Source organism: Macaca fascicularis, chromosome 12 (genome assembly GCF_037993035.2).
Source record: "Macaca fascicularis isolate 582-1 chromosome 12, T2T-MFA8v1.1".
NCBI classification, from domain to species: Eukaryota; Metazoa; Chordata; class Mammalia; order Primates; family Cercopithecidae; genus Macaca; species Macaca fascicularis.
The window spans coordinates 127,978,535-127,997,551 of NC_088386.1; the positions used below are offsets into that span (position 1 = coordinate 127,978,535).

General features: G+C 39.6%; 1 protein-coding gene across 8 annotated transcripts in view; it reads left to right on the top strand.

Moving 5' to 3' along the window:
• DIS3L2 (DIS3 like 3'-5' exoribonuclease 2) overlaps positions 1–19,017 on the top strand; it is a 380,375-nt gene that overhangs the window by 120,176 nt on the left and 241,182 nt on the right. For all 8 annotated transcript variants that reach the window (XM_065526247.1, XM_074010517.1, XM_065526248.1 and 5 more), the window contains one exon: positions 13,406–13,640. In XM_065526247.1, coding sequence (XP_065382319.1) covers positions 13,406–13,640 — 235 coding nt within the window. The remainder of the gene's footprint in view (positions 1–13,405; positions 13,641–19,017) is intronic.

Genomic DNA, 19,017 nt, shown 5'->3' on the forward strand with positions numbered 1-19,017 from the left:
AAAACTCTGTTATAATAAGATGATAGCAACCCCCTGTGTAAGGAGAAGGTAATAGGGTTTATTTGCTGCAACAGAATTTTCCAGTGCTAATATAGACTTGCTCTTTTTATAAGATTTAAAACAGCACTCTTCAATGATGGTCTTTGTGCTCGAGGAAAGGTTTTTTCTGTATCAGTAAACAGGGAAGCTATGAAGTGGTTCATGTTTGGAGTTCGGGTGAGCCAGCATAATGGAAAGGTTACCTGGCATTTTTATTTAGGATTCCATTTGAATTTTTTGGTTACAGGGACTTTTTTTGTTTTTCTTCAATTTTGAAATACAGTATATTGATTTTAAAAGGAAAGGAAGAAAAACCTAATGCACATCAAACAGTTTTGAAGTGACCAGTTTCTTCTCTAGATCCTGGTAGGTTTGAATTTCTGTTTGCAGTTGGTCTAACTTACTACACAGTATAAATGAGATTTCCTGCTTTCTGAGTGACAGATTGCTACTTCACAACTCTGGAAAGATCAGGAAATGTCCCTCTGAGGTGTTGCCAGATCTAGGCATTCTTTCCTTCGTCTGGACATTTGTGACTTTTCTTGCTAAGACACTTGTTTTCCAGTTGGGGAGCATATAACTTTATGGTTATATTTGCATTTATATGGAAAATTTGAGTTATAATTTAGATATGAAGGCATAGAATTATTCTGAAAAATGAATTTATTTCAGTGTCTCCCAATTTTATTCATTTGCGTTTATTTATCTTGTATCTCTTACGGTGATAAGTGTCAATTTTGATGAAATAATTGTTGTCTATTTCCTGGTTTCCAGACACATTGTGTTAATGGAGGACATTGCAGTATCATGAAGTATCTTATGGACATGCATTTTAATTTAGCTGGCTCTTGCCACTTAGTATTTATTTCTTGTTATTTTTTGCAAATGCTTCTTTTACAGCTGATTCAAGTCTTTCTCATTCTCTTCAGAAGAAGAGAAAAGAGAATCAATATTTACTGAGCACATTCTATGTGCCAAGGATTGTGGGAGACTCTCAGAAATATAAAAATAAATGTAATGTGGTTTACTGTCTAGTGGAAGAAAAAATATGCAAACAAATAAATGGAATATAGCCCCATCAAGGAACATTTTTTTTTTTTTTTTTTTTTTTTTTTGCTTTTGAGAAAGGATCTTGCTCTGTCACCCAGGCTTACCCCGTGAGCAATGATGCAATCACAGCTCATTGCAGCCTTGACTTCCTGGGTCCCAGTGATCCTTCCTCCTCCGCCTCCCGAGTAGCTGGGACCATAGGTGCATGCCACCATGCCTGGCAATTTTTTTATTTTTGGTAGAGACGGAGTTTTGCCATGTTGCCCAGGCTGGTCTTGAATTCTTGAACTCAAGCGATCTCCCTGCCTGGGACTCCCAAAGTGCTGAGATTACAGCTTGAGCCACCACAACTGGCGGAGGAACCTTATAGTGAAAGAATGGCTAAGGATTAGCAGTGCTGCAGAGGAAGGCAACAACATTTATGCAGAGAGAGAGAAGTTAGCAGAGAAACATTCACAAAAGAGCTAGGTCTTGAATTTTGATTATTTGCTAGGCCAACAAAAGGTTCAGAGGCATTTCATGCAATGTGTGTCAGGGATGGGAGCTGTATGGGGGAGGTTCACTCTGAATCTATTTGTTTTCAGCTCCTGTGGGTGGTTTCCTCCAGTGTCCAGGACTAAGAGAATTGGATTTAGAGTCCTAGACTTGTATGCATGTTAAAACTCTGCCATTTAGTAGCTGTGAGATTGTGACATGTCTGAACTCATTTCCTTCTCTGTGAGATGGAGACCCTCATTCTCCTGTGCATCACCCAGTGTCATTGGGTGGAGCAAATCAGTTACTGTATATAAAAGCACAGGGACGATTGTGCAATAGGATGTCAATATTCATAATAAAAACTTCAGTGTTTGTTGTGATTCCTGTGTCCATAGTTATGTTTAAATTCTCTCTACTTGGCTCACTCCTGTTCCTTGTTGAAACCTCTTTATTTGAGTCTTCCCCAAGGGCTTTATCCTCAGGTTCTCTTTTCAGTAGACACTTGGCCCTGAGTCACCTTTGCTTAACTGCCAACCCATATTATGGGTAACTCTCTAATCTGATTTCTGTCCTCCAAGACACTTCTAGTCTCCAGACCTACATTTCCAGCTGCCACCTTTGGATGTTCCTCATCATCTTGCGCTTCTCGAGTCATCTGAAGGCTGTATTTGTTTCCTTGTATGTAACTGCTCCTAACTTTTCTGTTTCTATTGTCTGAGTTCAGGGCCTTGCAATTATTTTTGACCCTTCCTTCCCCTTCCCCTTCCCCTTGCTTCAGGTTGCTCTTCAGGATTTAAAGGCTCCCAACTGAGTGTTTTGTTATTATTAAATCCTTCACTTTACTTAAGCTCCTACCATGTTCCAGGCACCTGTGCTAAGAGTTTTTCATTTATTATCTTGGTTCCCACAATAGTTGTATGATATTAGACACTCTCGTTCCCATTTTAAAGATAATGAAATTGAGATTCAAAGAAACTAAATAACTTTTCCAAGGTGACGTTGCGGGTAAGTGCAGAGCCATGACTCAAGCCAGTTGTATTGTCCTTAGAGATTGTGCTCTGAACCACTGCACTCTGCTTTCCCACTTCACTGACTTGACAGGAAAGGCCCAACTCATTAAGTTGGCACTTAGGGCTCTTGACATCTTGATCTTCCTTTCTCACTCTTATTGTATATTTTCATGATTATTTGCCATTCCTAAAGGAGAATTTGCATTTTCTGTTCTCTTTGCTTTTCCATATGTTCTTTCTCAGCTTAGATACCTCTTTTTCGTGTGCGCCTGTCAGAATCCTGAAGGAGACAGGGCAGTGTAGTGGAATAAGCCAGGGCTCCAGAATCCAGTAGATCTGCTTTCTACTTTCCCTCATAGTCCTGATCTCTTTTGCAAAGGGCTGGACCAGTTTACATTCACACTAGATATGTACTACTATGTGTTCTTGCTAGCGTTTGGTATTATCAGGATTTTTGGGTTTTGCCCATCTGTGGGTTTGCAGTGATATCTCATTGTGGCTTTAATTTGCATTTCTCTGACTAATAAGGCAGAGCACCTTTTCATCTTTATTGCTTGACATCTCTATTTTGTGAAGTATTTTAAGCCTTTTCTTCCATTTTTCTATTGGATTATTTCTCTTTTATTGATCTATAGGAGTTCTTTATATATTCTGGGTATGAGCCCCTCTGTGGCTTGCCTTTTAAAATGTCTTTTATTATATCTTAGAATAAAAAGAAATTTTAATACAGTTGAGTTTATCATTATTTTTCTTTCATGGCAGTGTTTTTTATATATGTTTAAAACGTATTTCCCAACATATTTTCTCACATTTTCTAAAATTCTGCCAGCTTTTTAGATTACATCTTCCTTAGCTATTTCCCACTCCCAGTATTGCATAGTGTCTCTGACCCGGCAAATGTTCTTCTCTTTGAAATAGGATGCTACAAGGCATTTTGCCATTCCTCTGCCAACACAAGGCCTGTGTTCCTTTTAAAGTGCTGACGTCATGCTACACCCAGCCTACTTTTCCAGAAGGATACCTCTTCTTCTCCTGTGTCTCTGAAATTAGGATTCTGGGCTTAGGTCTGTTCCTTTAAGTGGTGAGCCTCTCATAGCTGCCCCTCAGTTTCACCCATCCCTCATGGTATTTCTGGGTGCCCTCCACCCCTACCCACTGCCCCACCATGGGTCCTGCTGTAGAGGCCAGGTTGCTGTTCTCTGTCTTCCAGAGCGTAGGGAATCCCGCCTGATGGAGACAGGCTTACTTTTTCCTTTCAGCACACTGCCATACCACTCTTAGCGCCCAATTTTACCTTCCAAAAGAAAACAGGAGGTAGATCACAGATCTGTCCTTGGTAAAACTAACTTCAGGGTGTATCTGACACAAGTTTCTCTGTGTGTGTTTGGGAGTTGGGGGTGGGGTCAAATAAAATAAGTATTGTATTGTACTATTTCTAGAGCATTTTTAGTGGCTGCAAATGCCATTTATTTCCTATCAATACTCCTCAGTTGATCTCTGTCTGTATTTTCACTGCTTATTTTTATCAGCAGGGTTTTATGTGATGCCCATCCCACCCTGTTCATGGAAAAAGACTGAGAGTGAAAAAGTTCTTTAGGATCTAGTGATTTGATTCTCTCACTAATCTGTTTCTGTCCTGTCCTCCAGAGATTAGACTAAATCTCCAAAGGAGAAATAATCCCATTTGTAGCATTCTCTCAGGTAATAAGTGCAGTCCGCTGCCCCACCCTCACAGGTCTATGGAGAAACCAGAGGAATTTAAAAAGTCCTCAGTTAACGATGTCAGTAATATATCCGCTATCCTCAGGGCCCCTTCTTTCACTCTGAGCCCAGAGTTCTCCAAAATATTGGTCAGCCTGAACTGGTATCCTTTAGCACCAGGCCCTTTACTGTACTTTCTTATAGAGCATCTCCTTCCTTCCTTCCTTCCTTCCTTCCTTCCTTCCTTCCTTCCTTCCTTCCTTCCTTCCTTCCTTCCTTCCTTCCTCCCTCCCTCCCTCCCTCCCTCCCTCCCTCCCTCCCTCCCTTCCTCCCTCCCTTCCTCTCTCTCTCTTTCTTTCTCTCTCTCTCTCTCTCTCATTATTTTTTTGAGATGGAGTCTCGCTCTGTCACCCAGGCTGGAGTTCAGTGGTGTAATCTTGGCTCACTGGACCCTCCACCTCCCGGGTTCAAGTAATTCTCCTGCCTCAGCCTCCCGAGTAGCTGGGACTACAGGTGTGTGCCACCACGTCTGGCTAATTTTTTTATTTTTAATAGAGACGGGGTTTTGCTGTGTTGGCCAGGCTGGTCTCAAACTCCTGACCTCAGGTCATCCACCAGCTTTGGCCTTCCAAAGTGCTGGGATTATAGGCGTGAGCCACCGTGCCCAGCCTAGAGTATTTTCTGTCTGCTTGTAAATATGCCCTTTTTTTGTTTCCCCGCTGTGGAGGAAGGGTTTACTGCTTTCATCTGATTCTCAGAGGGATCTGCTAACTTTCAAAGTTGAGAACCACTGATTTAGACTTCTTAACTCTTTCAAAGACAACCCCATGGAAGAAAGCCTCTTACTTTACAGAGTCAAGGAAAATTAGGCTGCTAATTTCTAACCCACATACATTTGTGCTCGAGAACTTTTCTGAAAGCTCTTGCATCTTGATAATCTCCTATGTTCATTTTATTGTTCGTCTACCTGTTCATCCGTTTATTCATCAAACATTGAGTACTTAGATTAATTATGTAACTTTCTGTAGAATACGCAAAAATGTGTAGTATATAATTAGTGACCAGATAGTCTTAACAGATGAGATAAATCGTATGCTTAGATAACACTAATGTAGTAAAGAAATTGAGAAGTGGTGAAGAGGCACAGATAAATTGCTTTGGGACTATAAAGAAAGAGAAATTATTCTTGCCTGGGCAGGCAGGAGGATGGAGAGGAACTGGGAAGATTATATGGTGGATTTTGGATTATAGAAAATTCATGCTTTTTGGAGTAGGTCTTAAAAGATGGATAGATTTTAGATATGTGGAGATATTAGATACAGTGTACCATATCTGGCTTTTTATTTGAAAGACAATTGAGTACTACTATGTGCCAGGCCTAGCCATGGGCACTTCATGGAGTTTATTAGGGAAGATAGACTCCGAACAAATCATTTTCTAATGAATTGTCATGTTTGTTGACTCTGTTAGCATATATTTGAGAGGCTATTAAATGCTGCTCTCAACTCAGAATACAGCAGTGCATAGAATAGATACCTCTATGTTCATGAAACCTATATTCTAGTTGGGGAAACAGAAAGTAAATAAGGAGATATATACTTTCTGATAGTGGTAAGTGCAAATGAAAATAAAGCTGGATAAGGGGATACACTCCAGCCTAGGTGACAGAGCAAGACTCTGTCTCAAAAAAAAAAAAAAAATTATTGTTGAATATCACCTACTTATAAATGAGGGGTGTTTATTTCTGGACTCTTTTATTCTTTTTATCTGTATGTCTTTGACTCTTAAAAAGGTGATGGATGTTAGCAATACTGTTCAGTTGTTGTTTATTCAATGAGCAGCGTTAAGTTGGAAGTGACTGAAGAATTAGCTTCAAAGAGTAGTCTCTATGGAATGAGTACATGCGAGAATATTTTCAAAGAAGTTGAAATTCAGTACAACCTGAAGTGGAATCCACTAAGATGTGTTATAATTTATGGGGTTACCAATAGCAGAAATGATAGCAAGGTGGGGCTGTTTCAGTTACTGTGATCAGGGAAGCTTCTTTGACAGGCAGATATTTGAGCAGAGACTTGAACAAAATGAAAGGGCAGGCCCTATGAATAGCCAGGCAGAGAGCTTTCCAGATAGAAGGATAGCAAGTGAAAAAGCCCTACGATGGAAGGTTGTAGTATTCTAGGAATAGCAAGAAAGTCTCTGGAGTTGGAGTGTCATTTGCAAAAGAAGAAATTGTAGAACATGAGGATAGAAAAATGTCTTGATAAGGTCTTGTAGCATGGCAACAGAAGGAGGTTAGAAAGCTGTCAGGAGAATGACATGATCTGATTTGTGTTTTAAAAGAATCACTCTAACTTTATTGGTCCAAAATGGAAATCAAGAAACCAATTATTGCAGTAATTCAGCATGGCAATAAAGGTTGTTTGGGTTTATGTGGTAACAGTGGAAATAGCAAGAATATCCATTTAAAGGAAGGGCCACTGGGTTCTTCTGATGGAGTGAATGTGGGGAATGAGAGGGAGAGAGTCAAGGGGTAGTGCTATGGTTTAGGGCTGGAGGAACTGGATGGAAGGTGATGTCATCTGCTGAGAGAGCTGTGCTGGGTGAGGAGCAGGTTCTAGTGGGGATCAAGGGTTCTCTAGTTTGAGATGTCTTCTAGGCAATTGAATATAAGTCTGAAGATGAGGGGAAAGATTGAGCTAGGCACTTAACTTTGGGAGTTCATAGCATGTAGAGAGAGATTTAAAGCCAAAAGACTGCATGAAATCACTTAAGAAGTGAGTATGGATGGATCTATCATTTCATCCCTAAATATTTCAGGTGTCTCCAAAAGGTAGAGATTTTTGAAAAACAGTCAGAATGAATTAATGATATTCATTGTCTAATCACTATTTATATTTCTCTGATTTTCTCTCTCCTCCTTTTTTTACCTTTCTTTTCTTTTTTAAAAATACAGGACTGGGCATGGTGGCTCACACCTGTAATTTCAGCACTTTGGGAGGCTAAGGTGGGTGGATTGCTCGAGCTCGGGAGTTCAAGACCAGCCTGGGCAACATGATGAAACCCCATCTCTACAAAAAATACGAAAATTAGCCGGGCATGGTGGCGTGTGCCTGTAGTCCCAACTACTTGGGAGGCTGAAGTGGGAGGATCTCTTGAGCTTGGGAGGCAGAGGTTGTAGTGAGCTGAGATAGTGCTGCTATACTTAAGTGTAGGTAATAAAGTGCAACTCTGTCTCAAAAAAAAAAAAAAAAAAATATATATATATAAAAAAAAATAGCTGGTTGGTTAGAATCAGGATTCAAATAAAGCCTACACAATTGCCTTTTGTTGACATGTAACAAATATTTTAATCTATAGGCTTACCCTTTTTTCTTGCAATTTATTTGTTGGCAAAACTGAGTTATTTGTCCTATAGATTTTCTCACATTCTGAATGTGATTGAGTGTGCATGGTAGTGTTGTTTAACATGTTCCTCTGTTCCATGTCCTATATTGGATCAGGTTTAATTTTGGGGAAAAGAAAATACTTTGTAGGTGGAGATGTGTACTTCCTGATATAGTGAATCAGGAAGCACTTTGGTTCTTTCTCTTTTTATAATATGCATATTTATCAGTAGGTTCAGGTATTGCCTCTGTGGTCCATCCATTATAAAACTCTGATCCACCCATTATAAAACATCCATCCGTTATTATTACCTCTCTGGTCCATCCATTATAAAACGTTCATCCGTTATAAAACTCCTTCTCCATCAGCTTATGACTTACTGGTTTTAGCAACCATTGATGAGCATTACCTGAATCCGTTATTCAGTAGGGATGGCAAAATGGCAGTACCGAAAAGCCTTTTTTTTCCTTCTTAATTTAATTAGCTGAAACACTTGTATAAAGAAAACCTTTACCTCATCAATTACTTGGTTACCTTGAGGTACAGTTTGTACAGGCCAGGGAGAATAAATGCGTAGAATTCTCCATAGTTAACCAGAGAAAGCCCCTTTATTATACTTCCTGTGTCTTTTAGACAAGACACTAGTAGCCATTGATTGCTGTCTTGTTTTCCCAGTATGACAGGAGGTTCCAGGGTTGTCTTGTCCATTTCCTGCTCCAGATTTGAATTAGCCATTTCTCTAAGGGGTCCCACACCCTTTTTTTTTTTTTTGAGATGGAGTCTTGCTTGCTCTGTTGCCCAGGCTGGAGTGCAGTGGCGCAGTCTTGGCTCACTGCAACCTTTGCCTCTGGATTCAAGTTATTCTCCTGCCTTAGCCTTCCCAAATAGCTGGGACTACAGGCACATGCCACTATGCCTGGCTAATTTTTGTATTTTTAGTAGAGATAGGGTTTTGCCACATTGGCCAGGCTGGTCTCGAACTCTTGACCTCAGGTGATCCACCCTCCTGATCCTCCCAAAATTCTGGGATTGCAAGCATGAGCCACCGCGCCTGGCCTCACACCCTTACTTTTAACCAGTATGCAATATGGAACGATTAGAGAGTACACAGGTTTTGAGTCCTGTGATCTCATGATGATCTTTTTCCCCCATACTTTTTGTTCTTTTCTTATGTGTCTTAGGATAATAACATAGAATAAAATGCTTTAAAGAAGTAACACATTAATTTATATTTTAATTGCACAGTTTTGAATGACTTAATTTATTAAGTCCTGTTACCTCAGGGGTCTCCAACACCTGGGCCATGGACTGGTACTGATCTGTGGCCTATTAGGAACTGGACCACACAGCAGGAGGTGAGCAGTGGGCAAGCAAGCATTACTGCTTGAGCTCCGCTTCCTGTCAGATCAGCAGGGGCATTAGATTCTCATAGGAGCATGAACTCTATTGTGAACTGTGCATGTGAGAGATTTAGGTTGCATGCTACTTATGAGAATCTAATGCTTGCTGGTCTGAGATGGAGCAATTTCATCCTGTAACACCCCCCTACTTCTGGTCTGTGGAAAAATTGTCTTCCACAAAACCAATCCCTGGCACTGAAAAGGTTGGGGACTGCTACCTTATAGCATTTTTTGGTTTAGTAACTCATAAGTGAATTTAGTCCCTACAACACTAATTCTTCAGTATAAACCGTGAAGATTATCACAAAGTTGGATGTAGATTAGTTTTTGAATATGCTCTACAGTTAAGCTTGCTGTACTCTGGTTATTGCTTTCCACTGATCTTCTGTATTAGTCCATTTTCATGCTGTTGATAAAGACATACCCAAGACTGTACAATTTACAAAAGAAAGAGGTTAATTCCATGTGGCTGGGGAGGCCTTCCAGTCATGGCAGAAGGTAAAAGGCACGTTTCATATGGCGGTCTACAAGGGAAGAGAACTTGTTCAAGGAAACTCCCCTTTATAAAACCATCAGATCACGTGAGACTTATTCACTGTCATGAGAACAGCACAGGAAAGACCCACCCTCCATGATTCAATTACCTCCCATCTGGTGCCTCCCATGACATGTGGGAATTGTGGGAGCTACAATTCAAGATGAGATTTGGGTGGGGGCACAGCAAAACCCCTTCTGTTCCCATTCTCTTCTTAAACTTTGTATGCATGAGCCAAAACATAATTATTAAGTAGGCAGGCAGAATCATGCTGATTACAATTTATACCCTCCCACACATAATACATGCATGCAGAGAAAGACCTTTCACTGTGAGAAGCCTGCAGATTGTATAACAAAGTCAGTATTTTGGTACCTATGATATTTTCTCCATGGTTGATAGGAACCAAATCCTTTGTGGAACCATTAGTGGCAGAAATAAATACATAATAGAAACTAACGGCCTGAGCTCTTTGCATAATGTCTTCCTTTTCTTCTTTTTCTTGAGACAGAGTCTCACTCTGTTGCCCAGGCTGGAGTGCAGTGGTGTGATCTCAGCTCACTGCAACCTCTGCCCCCTGAGCTCAAGTGATACTCTTGCCTCAGACTCCTGAGTAGCTGGGATTACAGGTGTGTGCCACCACACACCCAGCTAATTTTTGTATTTTTAGTAGAGACAGGGTTTCACCATGTTGGCCAGGCTGATCTTGAACTCCTGACTTCAAGTGATCTACCTGCCTTGTCCTCCCAAAGTGCTGGGACTACAGATATGAGCCACTGTGCCAGGCCCATAATGTCTTTCCAGGAGACTACCTTTTACCTGCTAGTCCAACTGTAGTATGACAGTTGTTTTCTTGCCCAGAACTCCTCTCTCTGAGGTGAAGTATGTATGGGGATGATACAGGAAAAACCGTGAGACCCTAGATTGTTCTGTAGCCACCATGCTTTAGACGTAGGGTGTACACCTGTGCCTTCTGCCTGTGCTTGGGCTGCTGTGACAGTACCCAAGGTTGTATTACTTCTTTGAGGATGATCAGGGCAGATGTTCCTAAATATTTCTGAATTTGCCAGGCACTTATAAGGAAATTGAATGAATTTGTTGATTTGAGTGATATCAAATTCTTTTTCTGCCATAACTTGTCAGTAAATTTTCTTATTTTTGAATGATCTTCTTTGGGTCAGTTATGAAAACAAGGCTTATGTGGTAAAGCAGAGTGCAGATGGGAGAGCTGGTTTTTTAATTGTACAGGCTGTGTATTCCTTTTCCAGAATAAGAAATTCTTATCCAAAATAAGGTCCTTCTTGGGACCAGAAGTGTTTTTTTGTGTTTTGGATGTTTTTCAGATTTTGGAATATTTACATTATACCAGTTGAGCATCCTAAATCCTAAAATCTGAAATCTGAAATGCTCCACTGAGCATATCTTTTGAGTGTCATATTGATGCTCAAAAAGTTTCATATTTCGGACCATTTTGGATTTTCAGATTAGGGATGTTCAACCTGTGTATCGGTGCCCTAGCTGTAGCTTCACTCACTTGAGCTCTTGCAGGAAGGGGCCTGAGGGAATCTTTTTGGAGATTGCTGGCCAGTAGAACTTTTTTGTAGTATTAAAGAGAGGGAGATGTGTCTGTTTCTAACTTCCCATGGACAGGTGAATGGACAAATGAATGTATGAATCCGACAAGAGTCAAAACACAGCAAAAAAGAAAATTTCATTAAATGTACTCAGGGATTGGGAAACAAGTTTTTTAAAAAGTTCATTAAACTTTTGCTCAAAAGTTTTGAGTGCAATTTTGCTCAAAAAATAAAGCGTTGTTTACAAGTTTTTCTATTACTATATTTTTATGGAGTCAATTTTTACAAACTGAGGATATATTCTTACCTTTAATTGTTAATATCTTTGTAATATTTTACTTTGGTTTTCTGAGTCGATATTATAATATTAATTGTCTAGGGATGGTTATGTTAATTGAACCTACTGGATTAAAATGTTTTAGGAAAGATTTAACAACTTGTTCTGCCTTATATAAGGTGAAGATCTTTTACTAAGCATAATCTTTGTGTTACTTTTAATTAGAACATCAGACCTATCAAATATAAACATGGTGAAACCGCTAGAGCTCTTTCACTTCATTCAGGTCTCTGCTCAAATGTTGCTTCCTCTAAGCAGTATTTCCTAATCACCCTACTGATAAACTAGCCACACCCTCTCCATTATTCTCTCATTTACTTAACCAGCTTTCTCATTCTTTCAATATATTTAATTGCGCTTCTCACTAGTCGACTTTTGATTGTGTTCACTGTTCTGCCCTTGACACCTAGAACAGTTTCTGGCACCATGAAAGGGACTCCATAATGACTTGTTGAATGAGTAAATTGTTCATCATTTGTCACCCCGCTAGGATGTAGGACTCATGATGGTGCCTGGCACGAGATGGGCATTCCAACATTTGTTTGAAAGAATAAAAGGAATGTTTACAAGTAGTGATCAAATTCATTTTTTTATTTGTATATATGTACATGTGAGCATTTAAGTTTTAATTATATGTTTAAATTGAACATAGATATTTCTCATCTAGAAATAGATTCTTAAAAAGGATGTGGTATTCAAGTAATATCCAGAACCTACAAAATCAGCTGCTTTTTTGCTAATGTGGATGGGCAGATTTGCCTGTAGGGTCACAGTTTTTTTCAGTGACTCAATAACACCTGGTGTATTTTAATATAGTGCCCATAGACATCAGAGTGCTGTATGTGACAAACTCATAAAATAGATTAGTATCTGGATTGGTTTTCTATTTTATTTTTTATTTTTTAAGAGCTAGAATATCCCTTTGTCGTCCAGGCTGGAGTGCTGTGGTGTGATCATAGCTTACTGTAACTCCTAGGCTCAAGTAATCTTCCCACTTCAGCCTCCCAAGTAGCTAGGACTACAGGCGCCCCCCCCCCGCCCCTCCCCCACCCCTTCCTCCACTATGCCTTGTTGATTTTTAAATTTTTTGTAGAGACAGGGTCTCAATATGTTGCCCGGGCTGGTCTTAAAGTCCTCCTGCCTTGGCCTCCCATAGTTCTGAGATTACAGGTGTAAGTCACTGTGCCTGGCCTGGGGTTTTTTCCTCTACTTGCTTCATTAGTATTGTAATGTAAATGTCCATCAGTGTGTGTGCTTTATATATTGATTTCAGGCCACAAAATGGGGAATTAAAGCTTTATTTTTGGAGACAGGGTCTTGCTTTGTTGCCTGGGCAGTGGGCGCAATCTTGACTCACTGCAACCTGTGCCTCTCAGGCTCAAGTGATCCTCCCACCTTAGCCTCCCAAGTAAAGCTTTATGTTTTTATAAGAACATTTTATAAACTCTTGTTCACACTTAATTTTGTTTTTTTCCACTTCATCTTGTATTCTTGTGGTTTCCTTTGGGAACACTGTGGCATACTTTGCTGAGTTCTTTTATCATTCCCTAACTTACTAATTGTTCCTATATGGTGAGCCTCTATGAAGCAGCATGGTACTACTTCTAGTGTTCAGGGCCTTTGGGGAGAGATGATGGAAATGTAGATCAGAAATACCAGAAGTGGATAAGGCCTTAATTTGGGGCATCCTGAAGAACTGATTGTCAACCTGGCTTTGCTGGATTGATTATGTGCTTTAGGTGGTCTGTGCTTCTGGAAAGTAAAGATCCTTTTTCGAACTACATGATTAGTGTCCAATATCATTAGCTTCTGTATATGCAGTTTCTTCCTTAGAAAAGAAAAATCTGCTCTTTTTTTCTTCTCCCAGTGATTTAGCAGAATTTTTAAATTTTCTTCAGGTAGTTAAACCAGAGAACAATGACAAAGAAACAGAAGCTGCATATGAATCAGATATCCCCGAGGAGCTCTGTGGACGCCATCTCCCGCAACAGTCCCTGAAAAGCTATAATGACAGTCCTGATGTCATTATAGAGGCTCAGTTTGATGGCAGTGACTCAGAAGATGGACATGGCATCACACAAAATGTGCTGGTTGATGATGTTAAGAAACTCTCAGTTTGTGTTTCTGAAAAAGGTGAGTACTAGACTATTGTCTGACTTTTTTTTTTTTTTTTAAATACACTGATTAAGTATTGGAATTCCCTCTCGGTTACAGAGTAGATAACACAATGCAATTGATATAGTCCTAATTTTTGACCTGTGGCAGCTTTTAGAAAAGGGGGAATCTTTGACAGATTTAGCTACTGGTTATGAAAGAGGGGATGAAAGTGCTACCAACGGTTTGTGTGGGCAGTAGTTGCAGTTGCCACATTCCTAATAGGCTTGAGCTGTGTTGCTGGGTAACGTTGACATCTCTTGTGAGAGGCCCAATCCTGTGGCTGATGTGAACACAATTAAACTGGTATGTAAAATTCTTATGAAAAATCACTTTATTTTACTCTCAATTTTACTTTAAATATCTTTTAAAAGTATTTTTGTCGGCCAGGTGCGGTGGCTCACGCCTGTAATCCCAGCACTTTGGGAGGCTGAGGCGGGCGGATCACGAGGTCAGGAGATCGAGACCATCCTGGCTAACACGGTGAAACCCCATCTCTACTAAAAATACAAAAAAATTAGCTGGGCATGGGCCAGGTGCGGTGGCTCACACCTGTAATCCCAGCACTTTTGGAGGCCGAGGTGGGCGGATCACGAGGTCAGGAGATCAAGACCATCCTGGCTAACACGGTGAAACCCCATCTCTACTAAAAATACAAAAAAAAAAAAAAAAAAAGCCAGGTGTTGTGGTGGGCGCCTGTAGTCCCAGCTACTCAGGAGGCTGAGGCAGGAGAATGGCATGAACTGGAGAGGCGGAGCTTGTAGTGAGCCGAGATCGCACCACTGCACTCCAGCCTGGGCAACAGAGCAAGACTCTGTCTCAGAAAAAAAAAAAAAGGTATTTTTGTCACTTCTGGTGGGCATGGATCACTCAAAATTTTATAAATAGATAACCTTAGAAAGTATTTTGATTCTAAGCCTTTAAAAAAGCCAGTCTTGTTTACTCTGATTGAAATCTAAGCCATGGGTCCTCTGGATGCAGAGAAAAAGCAGTTGTAAACACGAGAGCTGTGACCACGGACCCTACCCGACCACAAGCTAGGAGACTTAAGGAAAGTATTATGTATAATTTGAATATTTCAAGGTAGAGATTTTGAAGAGATTCTACATAGAAGGAGTATATTTTCTAGCCAAATTGAATTTTATGTATACTATTAATGGAAACCGACCAACTCTGACCTGGCCAGGCTGACTAGATAATGAGCTTTGTTATCAAGAAGTTTCTGGCACAGTTCCCACAAAAGGCTAGGAGGAATGCCAGAAGATTACTAAAGGAGGATGTTCAGCAGACAACTTGTTTAGGGACTGCTGAGCATATGTCCCTACAGCATAAAGAAAGCAGAATGTGTTTTCAGGACATGACTGCAGAAGGATGACTGCTTTTCTCCATTGCTGATGAGGTAGTGATCTGTGAAAGAAAGCATTTTTGGAAAGCATGTGGTCTTTATGGTGCCAAGTACTCCTCATTCAGAATGACTTTCCAATTCTGAAATTCTTCTTGACTGAAGAGGCTCCTACTTCCTGTGTCAGGTACTGCTATGGGCCCCGCCAGGTATCACTCACTTCAGGGTACCCAGGTTCCTTTTCTTTGGGGACATGTTTAGATAACTAGTGGGTTCCATGTTAAGAGCTCAGCCAGTTCCTTTTGGATGCTATTCCTTGACATTTCATTCTTGCGATTTTTCTACTTTCTTTTCTTTTAAAATAGTTGAATACTGTGACATTCTTCTTAAAGTAAATGTGCATTATCATAATCACATCAGTACTATGAGTAATGTATTTTCAGTGAGAAGAGTGGCAAATAACCAGGACTCTAAGTAGCGAAATCCTTCATTAACAAGATCAGCAAGGAAGAGAGAGATTCACAGGATAAAGTCAGGCAAAGGAACACTTTAAAGCCTATTGTTGGCTTAAAACTACTTCGTGGAAACCCAGCTCTGGTGATAGGCTTGGCAGATCTCAGCAGCCTCTTTTCCTCTGGGCTCCAAGTGAAGGGATAAGACACATTGATCTCTCATTAGTGGTTGGTACAAATACAAGAACAAGGAAATACTGATGGATGGAAGTGACAGCAGAATTGATGCCTGGGTTGGATGCTAATAGTTCATTTTGTTAGCATCCAACCCAGAGTTTTGGGAAACTCTGATGCTATACCTCCTCTTGATTCACCCTCTATTATAATTCTCCCCCCACACTCCTTTTGAGACAAGGTCTCACTTTTTCACCCAGGCTAGAGTACAGTGGTGTGACCATAGCTCACTGCAGCCTTGACCTCCTGGACTCAGGCGATCTTCCTGCCTCAGCCTCCTGAGTAGCTGGGACTAAAGTGTGCACCACCACACCCAGAAATTTTTTTTTGTTGTTTTTTAATAGAGACAGGGTCTTGCTGTGTTGCCAGGGCTAGTCTTAAACTCCTGGCCTCAAGCGATCCTCCTGCTTTGGCCTGCCAAAGCACTGGGATTACAGGTGTGAGCCATCGTACCTGGCCCCTCCCTCTTTCTTACAAGTAAATATCACTGAGTACATTACAAGCCCACTGTATGCATGTTTCTTTCCTTATTCTTTTTGCATCTTTTCTAGCCTGTTGTTACTTATATTACTTCCTTAGTAGCCCTGACTGAGGGAACAACCTTAATCCTTCCCTCAGTATCTGGTACAGATTTCTCTTTTCTGCTAGCCTCTAAATAGAGAGTTTGTGAAACCACATGGCTGTTTCTCATTTCTTGCCCTCTTGATATTTAGGAAAATTGCAATTTGCTCTTTTAAAAATCACAGCATTTTTAAGGATATTTCAACCAACTTCTCTTACTTGGGATAATAAAAAAAATCTGGTTACCATTAGGATGCTAGTACTTTTTGCACTATTTAGGGTTTTGAAGTTTGTTATTGAAACAAACCATAACCTTAAGAATATCGAACTTTTCCTAAGACTTCTAGAAAGATTCTTTGCTTTGTGTTGTACTTACAAGTGGATTATTAATCCTGGTTCATGCTTGTGTTTAAAAGTGTTTTTTTTGGTTGTTTTTGCTGTAGTATTATGTTTCTTTGCCCAAAGCAAATGCTCCATATTGCATATGTATTTATTGCATATACCTATTTGCTGAGGAAATATTTGTATCTTTGTGATAACTAACAGTTTCTCTGGTAAGAGAGCACATTGCTCCTGTTGTCTGTAGCAAGTGCCTATCATTGCATTAAGAGAAACATCTCAGCATCTCAGACATTCATACAGTAGTTTCTTTGAGGATGACAGCACAGGTCTGCATTATCGCCAGCCCCTGAGAGAGAGGGGGCCAAAGACCTGGGCCCCTTTTAGAGATCCAGTCCCCAATCCCCACTCGAGATTGAACTTTTACCACTTTACAAGCAGTAGCTTTGTTGTTAACATAGAAACCTGCCATCCGTATGGAGCTTAGGGACAACCAATTAAAATTTTCTTGGTATCAAATGCATAAATGACTTAAAAAAATGTTTGACTGTTGTGCTAAAATAAAATAGTAGGTCTTATTCATTCTTTGTAACTATCTTTTTTTACCCATTAACCATTGCCACTTCTCCCCACTTACTACCCTTCACAGCCCCTGGTAATCATCCTTCTACTCTCTATCTCCATGAGTTCAATTGTTTTAGTTTTTTAGTTCTCACAGATAAGTGAGAACATATGAAGTTTGTCTTTCTATGCCTGACTACTTCACTTAACATAATGACCTCCAATTCCATTCATGTTGTTGCAAATGACAGGATCACATTCTTTTATTTATTTTTTAAATGGCTGAATAGCACTGCATTGTGTATATCTGCCACATTTTCTTTATCCACTTGTCTGTTGATGGACATGTAGGTTGTTTCCAAATCTTGGCTATTATGATTAGTGCTGCGAAAAACATGGGAGTGCAGATATCTCTTTGATATACTGTTTTCCTTTCTTTTGGATATATACATAGGAGTCGGATTGCTGGTATGGTAGCTATTTTTAGTTTTTTTGAGGAACTTCCAAACTGTTATACTGGTTATACTAATTTACATTCTCACCAACAGTGTATGAGGGTTCCCTTTTCTCAATATCCTCACCAACATTCGTTATTGCCTATCTTTTAGATAAAAGCCATTTTAACCAGGGTGAGATGATACCTCATCGCAGTTTTGACTTGCATTTCTCTGATGATCAATGATGTTGAGCACTTTTCTGTAAGCCTCTTTGCCATTTGTCTGTCTTCTTCACTCAAGAAGTCTTTGCCCAGTCCAATGTCCTGGAGAGTTTCTCCAGTGTTTTCTTTTTGCAGTTTAATAGCTTGAGGTCTTAGATTTAAGTCTTTAATCCATTTTGATTTGATTTTTTATGTGAGAAGAGATAGGAGTCTAGTTTCATTCTTTTGCATATGGATATCCAGTTTTCTCAGCACCATTTATTGAAGAGACTGTCCAGTACATGTTATTGGCACCTTTGTTGAAAATGAGTTCACTGTGGATGTATGGATGTATGTATGGACGTATGTATTCTGGGTTCTGTACTCTGTTCCACTGGTTTGTGTATCTGTTTTTATGCCAGTACCATGCCATTTTGGTTACTATAGCTCTGTAGTGTAATTTAAAGTCTGGTAATGTAATGTGAATTCTCCAGTTTTGTTCCTTTTTCTCGAGATAGCTTTGACTATTTTGGATCTTTATGGTTCTGTATAAATTTTAGGATTTTTTTTTTCTATGAAGAATGTCATTGGTATTTTGTTAGGGACTGCATCGAATCTATAGATTGCTTTGGTATTGACATTTTAACAATATTGATTCTTCCCATCCATGAACGTGAAATATCTTTGAACATTTTTGTGTCCTCTTTAATGTAATTCATCAATATTTTATAGTTTGCATTGTATAGATATTTTACTTCTTTGGTTAATTCTGAGATACTTAATTTTATTTGTAACTACTGTAAATGGGATTACTTTCTTGCTTTCTTTTTCAGATTGTTTACTGTTAGCATATAGAAATGCTATGATTTTTGTATGTTAATTTTATATCCTACAAATTTACTGAATTTTCAGTTCTAATAGTTTTTTGGTGAAGTCTTTAGGCTTTTCCAAATATAAGATCATATCATCTGCGAGCAAGAATTATTTGACTTCTTGCTTTTCCAATTTGGGTGTCTTTTATTTCTTTCTGTTGTCTGATTGCTCTAGCTAGGACTTCCAGTACTAGGTTGAATAACAGTAGTGACAATGGGTATTCTTGTTGTGTTCCAGACCTTAGAAGAAAGGCTTTTAGTTTTTCCCCATTCAGTTTTATCTTAGCTGTGCATCTGTCATATACGGCTTTTATTAGGCTGAGATATGCTACTTCTGTACCCAGTTTTTCAAGGATTT